Genomic DNA, 11978 nt, shown 5'->3' on the forward strand with positions numbered 1-11978 from the left:
AAAAATGTACTAGTTCAGAGAGCGTACTACAGTATTCAGGAATATATGGACGATAAAGACCCATGGAGGGTTGTCGCGTAAAAACCACAGGACAGTTCTTTGGCATATTATGTAGTTAGATATAAGTTACATATTATGTAAATTTATTGACATTATTTTAAAAGAGCAACTATGGAATTTCTTGCCGATTCTTCTCCATAGATACTGCTTTCCGAATCGGTGGTAAATGTTAAAAATACTATGTAATGACGATTCGAAAGTGCTACTAAATAGTAGTCTAATTGAATAAATGAATGTTTGAGTTTGAGTTTGAGTTTGAGTTTGAAAAACTTATTTCCCAGTGTTAAACTTTATATTCCCTATAAATTTATAGAATATAGATTATGATACAATTTACGGTTTAAAAATAAATAAATAATAGAGGATTTCATAGACACATTACATACCTACATACATGTGATATTATTATGAGGGTGGGTTTTATTACTCCCAACACTATTTAACCCCTTTTAAAACTCGTATATTCTCGTGTATTTAAAGATAATAACATTATAGGTTTACGACATAATTAACAATCTTTCCGGGAACGCCACCGCGTCACGCTCATTATTATATTTAAACGGTTTTTTGTCGCTTTTCAACTAAATGTTTACATTATGATCCTAGTTAAAAGAGCGGGTTTGTTTAATAGTTCAGATGTGGGGCACCTTTTATAATGAATCTAAATAAGAATTATTTTTAAATAAACGTTGATATCAATAAAGGTTGGTTGAAGGTAAGTAATTCTTATTTGTCAATATCTGCGTCACAACAAGAAGTTACGTTGTTACAATTTAGTAATCTGTGATGAAGGGTTTGTATTGTAAAAAAATAACTAGGTATTTCGTGCATTATTATAATGTTTTTGGTTTATGCGAACAGGAATTTATGAGATGAAACGTCTAAATACTGATTTTAAAATTAGGTGCAGTTTATTTGAATGTGTGACGAGGCCTCGTTTACTGTGTTAAAAAATGCAACAGTAAATTAAATTTCAAATTCACGAATGGCATTTAGCTTATATTAAAACATTGCTACTTTTAAATTTACTTTGAAAAAGGTTTCTTTCCCCTTCCTTTAGGTGTTTAAGTCTTCAGAGTTTCATGTGTGTGATTTTTGAGTCATAAAAACTTGTTAAATTTAAAATGTTAGGTATGAGGTTAAAACGAGGTGTATTCGTAAACATATCTTAATTTTCGAGTAGCTTGGAAATATGTGGTAGGGGTTGTTTTGTTTATTCTAAACGCGATATTGTTCTTCAATTATGATTATCAATTTTATTTACCGTTGTAATTCCTTCTAAAAACCTTTTGTGTTACTAATTACTATTATAATTATGAAATGATATTATTGTTATAATATTGTGTCAAATATTTCGATACAATTTTGACTAGACGCACCCCTTTGATCTATTTATTTTTATAATCCATCGTTTGATCGATTCTTCAGGGTATAAAGGAAGTAAATAGGTACCAAAGAGTCAGGGAAAATGAAAAACTTAATTCGTTCATAACAGACGTATAATTTAAAAAGTTGTTGCAAACATGATCAAAAAAATTTAAAAATCTCAGTACGCAATGTAATTTTTTGAAAGCCCAACCTTGGAGATCGTTACATAATTTTTCTAACATACCTAATAGATATATTTTGTCATATAAGCCTGATTCCAACCTCTAGAAACCAAATAACCCAATCTTCAAAAAAAACAATATCTACAAAATATATTCCACATAACCGTTCCCGATATATCCCCATACACACATACAATTAACACGGAAGTTAATAAAACACTAGTGGCATTCGACTGACAGCGCGACGAACAAAGCGCTACGGTTGTAACTTGTTTACCTTACCGACTACCGCTGTTGTGCTACTAAGAACACTACTATGTGCTTCTGATTGCACAGAGCAGAAAATACAGAGACCACATCGGATAATAAAGCGGTGCACTTTTGACGATGTATCTGCTTTGTTAGGTTTGAGACGCTAGTGGCATTTGGATGATGAAAAAGCGCTACGTTTGTAACTTGTTTACCTTACCTACCGACTACCGCTGTTGTGCTACTAAGAACACTATACTATGTCCTTCTGATTGCACAGAGTAGAAAATACAGAGGCCACATCGGTGGAGACGTGTCTGTGTAATTTGGTATGATAGCGCAATGCAAAAACGTTATGATTGTAGCGTATTTACCTTACCGACTACTGCTGATTGCACAGAGTGCATTGTACTGAAAAAAAAAAGTGATTGAAACCATTCTCAATGGCGCATGGCGTTGTAATTCTTTTATTATTGCCTAGCAGGCAAGCAGGCAAATGACGAGGCGGGTCAAAAATGTGTGTGAAATATGCCCTTTTCATGAAGACAATAAATAATAATGGACATAATAATATATCGTTACATGAATTAAGACTTCTTAAAAACACATTAAATAAAAATAGAACAAGTTGTTTAACATGGCAAAAGCACGGCTCATATACATAGACATTTTTTAGATAAAACAATTAAACGCTCTATCCTTCATTACTCTGCATTCATAGAAATCAAAGCGGAATGCTGGCCCGTTTCCAGGTGGAGTCAAAGATGACTAAATCCATCGTCATTGTATGACTATCTTATATCCTTTCATCTCTAATTATTGTTTGTTTCGTTACCGACTTGCGGAGGAAGTCTGATTGCTTGGGTAGTTGATAGTATAACCACAGATAATTCTATACCTACTAGTATACCTAGTTATATATCGCCGGTTTACTTGCGAGATTTGTCGTGAATAAAATTTGTAGAGACGAAAAACATTCGAATAACATGGAATAACACAATATTTTAGATCAATTTATAATGATTAATGTGTAACGTGAGATTTCCTTACAAGTACGATTTCCTATTATTTTAGTTTAGATACTCACTTTAACAGCTATTATAGAAAACGTCTAAATCCAGAACTACACAAGCAGGGTACCTAGGTATATTGAACTTTCTCCATATAATTCGATACTTGTTATTTCTACGCACGTACTAGTATAGGTAGTATTAGTATTAGATATAGGTATTATTTGTGGCAGGCTTCTAATAAAATCTACTGCTACAGGAGCAATCTGCATTTATTCAACGCTTCTATCAAACGATTCTAAACAGAAAACCGTTCACACCAGGGCGTTTGTCCACTACAAGGAATTTTACGGTCCGGCATTCCGATTTTTTACGGTCCGGTATGGCACGCAATTAATCTAAATACTAGCTTGTGCACTATACGTAATTTTACTGTCCGACATTTTACTTTTCCCTATTCCGGATGGTTCTTTGAGTTTACGAGTCGCTGTAGGTATAATTGTTTTCGAGTGCCCACTTGCTTGGATTTTACTCTTTTTATTGCATATGCCAATTGAAAGCAAGCTCTTGTTTTACTTTCTTTTAGCTGGCAATGAGATTTGAGAAGTCGGTATTGTTATTTTATATATACATTGACCAAGCATTGACCTATAATTATTATCTAAGTAAGTGTTGGTAAGTTAAAGTTCAAGTGGGAATAGATTTAGCTCCTCGTCACCGATTAAAATAAATAAGTGAAACACGCATTTTAAATCTCTTACGGAACTTTACTTTTTATTATAACGAAGTAATATAATATTTCACCTTCTATATTTTTACTCGTTTCTTGTAAAATGCAAAAACAATCATTTATGATAGCATTATACCGCCAAACTTCCTTGAACTGTATCGCACTGATCCGAGTAAAGACGGACAGGTGCACAAGCATTTCATCGGTTTTTTCATGCCACACCGGACCGTAAAAAATCGGAATGCCGGACGGTAAATTTCCTTGTAGTGCACAAGCGCCCTTCACACCGTAATTACTTAGTTAAAAAGCGAACCAGCACAATATAAAACAATCCAACATTCCAAGAAATATGAAATGACAAGAGAAGTCTAAACAAACTTTTTATTTGAATCTTGAAAACATCTTTGAATACAGAATTAACCGTTGGATTATGTTTATTTCTCGCTTTGATATACAATTTGTAGTCATTGCTTTGTAGTCGGAATAATAGCTTGTTTGATGGTGGTTCGCGAATCACGTTTGCGTTTGCTGCAGTTGAATGCGTAAACAATGCGCTCTGATTAAGAAAAAGAATGCGCCAGCTTGTACACAATATGATATATATACTCTATGCATGTCTCCCATAAAAGTATAGATTATATAAGGCACTTTGTATGACCACTGCTTCAAACGGTGGAGGAAAACATAGTCAGGAAAACGGCATATGCGAGAATCAAAAGTTCGTGGACAAAAAATTTTCTGATATTTGGTATTCAGTTAACTGATAGAATGGTATGGTAGGTAGTTTATTCGTAGAGAATAAATAAATTTGCCTCGTCACAAAGCCGCGGTATCGAACACTTTCTAAATAGGTACTTATTATACCTAAGTGTACAGAATAGCAAAGTACCTATACAGCTTTAGAATTTGAGTGTTTGCGTCTGAAAATAAAAGCTATCTGAGCTACCTTTTTTAAAAGTTGTATTAACTTATACCTACTATTACGTCATAAATCGACAATTGAAACATAGGAAATAGTTTCTTTTGTTAATTCTATTCACCGCAAGCACATTTTCATCAAAAAAATCGAGAGTCAGTTTTATTGCGGATCTTCTTATCCGCTCAAATCAAATAAATCAAACATTATAATATTATAATTATCGGATTTCCCTTAAATCTGTTTCCCAGAAGACCACCCACGTAGCTCTGTCAAACAGACGTGGGCCAGAACACGGTAGCTTCAGCTCATTGGTCCTTAGGATTCGAGGAAAAACATCATTACATTTATTTATTTACGATTCCGCTGCGCTTAGCCATGTATGGAAGATGCAGCGAGAAGCTTATGTATACTTATACCCTATAAAATATTCATATATGTGTTGGGGAATAAACAACTAAATTATTATATTTTCAAGGAAAATATAAACTTTATAATGTAGTAAATAGATATCACTACAATACAAAACAAAGTCGCTATCTCTGTCCCCCTATCCCTATGTCCCTATGTATGCTTAAATCTTTAAAACTACGCAACGGTTTTTGAGGCGTTTTTATTAAAAATGGAGTGATTCTCGAGGAAGGTTTTAGTATAAAATTTAATAGGTTTTAGACAACGTGGGTGAAGCCGCGAGCGGAAAGCTAGTACCTACATACATAAATGATGAAGATAATAAGATCAAAGTCTTATTATAATATAATATAGTACCTTATACCTATATCTAGATATTCTCTACACTTATTTTTTCTGGCAGCGGATGAAATTATATAATTACTAGATTTCCGCCCGCGGCTTCGCCCGCGTTTGCAAAGGAAAACCCGCATAGTTCCCGTTCCCGTGGGATTTCCGGGATAAAAACTATCCTATGTGTTAATCCAAGTTACCCTCTATATGTGTGCTAAATTTCATTGTAATCGGTTCAGTAGTTTTTACGTGAAAGAGTAACAAACATCCATACATCCATACAACTTTCGCCTTTATAATATAATATATTAGATTAAATTTAGGAATACTTAAAATCTTTGCACCTTCGTTTGGACACAGAATAGTAACTAGTAGCTTATAGCTAGCTAGTTTGGTCACAGATTATGTTACTATGGTCTTGTGACTCTACGTCTACAGAGACTTACGTTTGCGTGCGTCTACGTTTTTAAGTTTAAATTAATAATTTATTGAAAAGACCACGTAATTTCATATAAGCTGTATCATGTATGTATGTACAAATTAATCGTTATCTTAGATAACCTAATATGTGAAATTCTTATATGTATTTATAAAAACAGGACTGAATTATGAATATAATTATTATTTATAAAAATAAGGCTGAAGCGGTGAAATTTAGTTTATAAATGATTTAAAACTTATTAAAATCAAGACATAGGTGACATAGGTACGTTATTATCCCGGTAATATGTAAATAACATTATAATCTAAGTCGACACGAGTTATCTAATAAACCTATTATTGTATTCTTCCGTACAGATAAACAAAAGCAAATTCGAATGCATCAAGTCGATAAATTTATCTCAACAATATATCTGTAGCAATCGCGTTTACATCGAAATTACGATAAAGCAAGGCAACTCATTGGAAACATAATAAAACCGATTTAACTGTTACACCGATCGAGTTATTTATTTAAGTGTTTAATGACGACTGATTCCAGAGACCACACATTAAAGGTAACCTCCGTGTTCCCAGTGCCTACTTAACGGTCTTTTATTGGGTTTTGTGGGCGTTTAATCGCCCCGATAGTTTTTTTAAGAGTTACGGAAAATAGATCGGCCATTTTATTGTATTCGGTCGTGTCAATGATGAGGTTTGTTATTACCTGTGTCTAATAATAAGACGTATATTATATTAAATCCTAAATAATTAAAAAATACGCCATTTCAATAGGTACCTACTACCTAACTAAGTACCTATCTTATCTTATCCGATGAATTTGTTATAATATAGGTATTTTAGTGTGATATGAAACATAGAGCAAATACCTATACTCATAATATGATGTGACGGGATGGATGAAAAGTTATTATCCTAAATCCTAATCCGATCGTCAAAGTGCGCAAACATACCGATTTGTACACTTTTTGGATAGATTCAAGAACGGTTTAGATTTAGTAATCGAAAGCAATGAGAGTTGCGGGTAAAAACTAGTTTTATAGAGGTAATTATAGGTATTATACCTATATTAACATTCGCCTGACAGAGTAAGAGTTGACCTTAGAGTTGACTTACTAAGTTACCATGTTACTTCTACTCTATGAATCTACTCTTCAAACACAGCTTAAGGTTAACCGACATTAGACGAAATGTACGTACGAAAGCAAATATTATTTTATATTCCTAGAACTCTAGAAGTGTTATGATAATAATATGTGGATAATTAATGGATAAGCCAAAACATTAAAAAATGCTTGCCGGGTGAGACACATACGCCATCTAGATATTAAACTGAAAATTACTAAATTGTAAATGAGATTATCATGAAAAGTTTTATTTGATGATATTTGTATCCTGTTAATGTAAATGATAAATATTTTCATATTTCGATATATTAATAGAGTTGTGACATATCGAACATTTTGTAGTTTGTAACTACAATTTTTTTTCACAATCTGCTGAACGAACCCGATCGCATGACATTGACAATTCAGATAAGGTAAAAATGACATTTGCGGACAGTTGTGCTTTGTTATCGTGCCGATTTATTTCTCGTTTTATTAAAAGAAAAAAAATCTTGTGTATTAATACTTGCAGATTTCATATGGATAATAAGCATGAAGCAAAGTCTGCTATGGAAATAGTTAACGTACCACCCATCATATCAACATACCGACATGCTTTGCGTACTTTCGATGACAAGTTCAAAAATGATTTCAGCACCAACTTGAACAAATTAAAATCTATGATGGATACATTAAAGGCAGACGATTTCGGCTTCGACAATACTTTCAAAGATCCCGCTACGTGGCGTCGGCCCAACAAGGCTCCCTGCACATACATTGAGGTGTTCCAAAACGGTAAAGTTAATATGAGTATATTCATATTAAGACCCGGTTTTAAGATGCCCTTACACGACCATCCACATATGCACGGACTGTTAAAAGTTATATCAGGAGCTGTACGAATAAGAAGTTTTTCAGAATTCCCATTAAAAGAAGTAGTAAGTCAAGTTGATTTTAAAGTTCGTGCTAAACATGAAGCGGCGCGGCTCGCCCAAGGTCTGCACAAACGTAGAAGATTATTTGCGCAAATATCCCAGGATCATGTGTGCACAGACAATTCTCAAACATGCATTTTAACCCCAACTGTATCAAATTACCATGAAATTGAAGCTTTACATGAACCAGCGGCTTTTTTCGACATTTTAGCGCCACCGTACGATACATTTGTAGAAGGAATCGGTCCAAGAAGATGTAGATATTATTATGTAGCTAATGAAATAAGTTCAAGTCTAGTGGAGCTACAAGAAACAACAGTGCCAGAGTGTTTTTATTGTGATCAAGCGCCTTATCTAGGGCCAAATCTTTCATAGTTCATAATTAATATATTTTTGCTGGGATACAATCCCAGAGTTACCAAGAGGCGATGAGAACTTGTCTATATTTAAACGTCTAGTTCAAATGTTTTTGTGCCTTTAATTTAAATTATGCACTAACCGCTGCCTTGTTGAACAGCAAGGTTTATAAAGTGGGTTTAGTGTTAGTTGAAGTTTCAATACATTTATAAGTTACCTGTTAATATAGTGTAGGCGATACGGGAGCACACCAAATCACATTTGTAGGCTTTTTTGACAATGGCAGCTTTAGATGATACATCGATAAGTCTATTTGTTATTCAAGCCTAAATGGACAAATGCTCAGTTTTATTTGTCCCAAAATTAGATAATTTGAATCAAAAATAAAATTTGAATTGGTGGTAGATAAAATTATTGGACAAAAGTAACTGAGTATGAACCTATTTTCTATGTATACAATTTATTTAATAAATATTAGACTGAATAATGAATTACAATTTTTATTAATAATTTTGACGAAACATCTAAAAATATGAATATTTTGTTGAATTATTTAATAATTGTGATTAAGAAATTTTATTTCTATTACTTAAATAAAAAAGTTTCAAATTTTAACAATCAATATTATAAAAATAATAGATAATATTACAAGCAAGCATTTTATTAATTTTATTTTTACTTTTTTCTTGAAACTTGTGACTGTAAGGCCAATGAGAGGTGAAATTTTATGATACAGGCTTCTTTTAAACTTTATTTCTTATATTAAAAGCAATAAAATTATATACATTTTCTTTTATAAGGGTAACTTGTGATCAAAAATACATTTCATTGCTCATTGACTGCACGTTTTTCTCATTCCAAAACAATTTTCATCACAAATTATACATTCCTTAATCGGTTAACACAATCACAAAAACCAGTCATTTTAACTAAATATTGCCTGATCTCTTGTAAAATTGTATTTAAAATGATGTATTTATAAAAGTATTTTGCAATGTTGATATAAGAGAATTAGTGTAAGGTTCCATTTAATTGTAGTACTCATGTGTTCTTGTTATTAAATCTTAATTTTTGTTGAATGATTTATTTTTATTTTTTACCTTATTATCTTAACATATATTATAAAACTCGTGTCACAATGTTTGTCCTCAATGGACTCCTAAACCACTTAACCGATTATAATAAAATTCGCACACTATGTGCTGTTCGATCCAACTTGAGAGATAGGATAGTTTAAACATGTAGGTACCACGAGCGAAGCCGGGGCGGACCGCTAGTTTATATAAGTATAAGTTCATAAAAATACCCTAAGCTAAGAGAAATTCAAACTATGTTCATTGATGTAGAATGATGATGAATGATGTAGTAATCAGTTTAATTTTTTCTATCTCATTTCTCATAAATTAAAACAACATCGATGTCTTATATGAATAAAGTTTAAGTGCTTTTAAATTTTTTCGAAAATACACTTAGAGCATTAAACCAAAATACCAGTATATTTTACGTTCAGTTTTGATCGACAAACTACTGCAGGTAAAGCAACCTTTCAAACGGCTTATCCATTGATGCGTGGTCATTCAGTATTCCAGCTGTTTAATTTCATCACGATATACGCTTTAAGCGCGTCACACACGGTGAAGATACTATAATATTTGACGCGAAATTTTGTGGGTCATTTGTAACAGGATGGCGGTTCTACAGGAGTCTTAGTACGCAATGACAAAAAGAAAAATGATGGTCCGAACGCTGATACCGGATGCGTTAAGATACTGTAATATGAAATATAACAGTATCTTAAGATGAAATATTATAGTATCTTCACCGTGTGTGACGCGCTTTAGACTGCTATATCATCTGAACAGCAGAAATAAAAAAAAATTGGAAATTTCGAGAATATTATGCGTGAATTAGTATGTTAACTGAAAAGGCAAAAGCTTACTATAATCTATGATAAGGATCTAGGATGAAATAAAACCCAATACATATTGATTAATGATTTATTAACATAACAGTAAATGAAATGGTGAAGGCACATAGATTCAAATTTTCACAAGCAGAAGTACATCCATCTCACAACTTAGAGATGCATTTTTTATCATTGCAAAAAACATAACAAGGTGCGATAAAAAAAATTCACTTAAAACTTATCGTAACATATCTACGTGATTACAAACACGATTCAACTGAATCATCACGTTTTTACTATCAAAGATAAGACTGATAAATTTGAGCACACTCCCAATCTTTATAAATGTTGACAATTTTTTTTGTAAAAAAACACACAATAAATGCTTTTTGGAATTGGTTTATTATCACTCGATAAAGTGTATGAAAGTGATAAAAATATTTAGTCTGTTTATTTATGAAAATTCGATATATAATTTATAGGATTCATCACCTCCATATACGTAAATCGAGCTCTATTTAAATTTATATAATAAACTTCTTAAAAAAGGTATTAAAACAATATTTAATCAATCACATTTAGGTACAAATTCAAGAACACAATAAATTGATATAACCAGTCTAATTTTTGATTCATTTACTTTAAATAATATTTATTAGTTTTTCTATATAATCTATGTTATTAGAATATAATTAATCTCTTTTTACGTTATTATATTGTACATATTACATAATATATGTTATTTTATTGTGCAGAGAGCTGATAATATATTACAGTGAAATATTCAATATTATTAATTCGAAATAGATGGCTTTTTATGTGTATTCATAACAGAAGCGTAGCGTGCCTTGGTGGGGCCCCGTATAAAAATTTGTTTGGGGGCCCTTAGGAAGGGTAAAGATTTCTCACAAAAAGCACGTTGGGGGCCCCCTTGGCGCGGGGGCCCCGTATAATTGATACGGCTGATACGGCGGTAGCTACGCCCCTGATTCATAATTAAATATAGAACATATACATGTGAGCAATTTTAATCGACAACCATCGTAAAATCTTTCCAAATGTTAATAGATAGGTTCATTATTAATATATTTTATTATTTATTAAAGTGAGATTTTATAGGTAGATACTTAATTGTTTTATAGTTATAATATTTCAAAACATTTTAACCTGCAAAAAAGGTAATTTACTAAAAACGAAATACCGTAAAATTAAAAACAATTTCTCGTTAATTGAAGCATATTTTTAGACTAGTTACACGTTGTACTGTTAAAATCTCAAGCGACTAGTAAAAATTAAAAATTTGTCGATATATTTATTTGAACACAATTGTCTTTATGCATTGATATGCAGATGTTAAGATATAATATGACAATAGCTTAAATAAAGAGTAAAAAACAAAATTAATAATATTTATTTATTCATTACAATATATTACTCATCATCCTAGTTGGATTGTTAAAATAGTGTTTACTTGTGACATAAAATAAAACTTTTCATTTATACGACACTAATATAAAATATAATTTTAACTATGTATTTATTTTATGGGTTGTGCAAAAGGTAAAAAAATATCTACTCTTGTCATGCAAAAAAAAACTAAAATTGGACGGTTCTAGAATTTTAAAAAATTATAAAAAACCATTGCCAGTCTTTGTGCTAAAACCAACCAATCAGAGTTCAGTATTACGTACAATAGTGAAAATGACATAATTTCAACCAATCACACGCTCTCAATTCTGCCACCAAAATTACACTATACATATTTTTTAATAGCTGCCATAATCTTATATATAAAAATGAATCGCAAAATGTGTTGGTAAGCGCATAACTCGAGATCGGCTGAACCGATTTCGATAATTCTTTTTTTATTATATTCCTTGAAGTACGAGGATGGTTTTTATGTAGAGAAAACGTAAATATGTACCACGGGCGAAGCCGGGGCGGACCGCTAGTTCTATATAAAAAATAATAACG

The 11978-nt window shown here is 31.9% G+C and overlaps 1 protein-coding gene across 1 annotated transcript; it reads left to right on the forward strand.

Moving 5' to 3' along the window:
- The first annotated feature begins 7246 nt into the window (after positions 1–7246).
- LOC149898274 (2-aminoethanethiol dioxygenase) lies at positions 7247–9137 on the forward strand. Its single transcript, XM_090115440.1, has one exon. It carries the CDS (start codon positions 7247–7249, stop codon positions 8114–8116), a length of 870 nt encoding a protein of 289 aa, XP_089971566.1. The 3' UTR covers positions 8117–9137.
- The last annotated feature ends 2841 nt before the right edge of the window (positions 9138–11978 follow it).

This window comes from Colias eurytheme, chromosome 23 (genome assembly GCF_061535395.1).
Source record: "Colias eurytheme isolate Ceu_HAF_F1 chromosome 23, ilColEury1 Martin Lab GWU primary, whole genome shotgun sequence".
Classification (NCBI taxonomy): Eukaryota; Metazoa; Arthropoda; class Insecta; order Lepidoptera; family Pieridae; genus Colias; species Colias eurytheme.

What these genes read in the sequence shown, in the direction of transcription:
- LOC149898274 (XM_090115440.1), top strand. Translation starts at nt 7,247, where the DNA reads ATGACATTTGCGGACAGTTGTGCTTTGTTATCGTGCCGATTTATTTCT.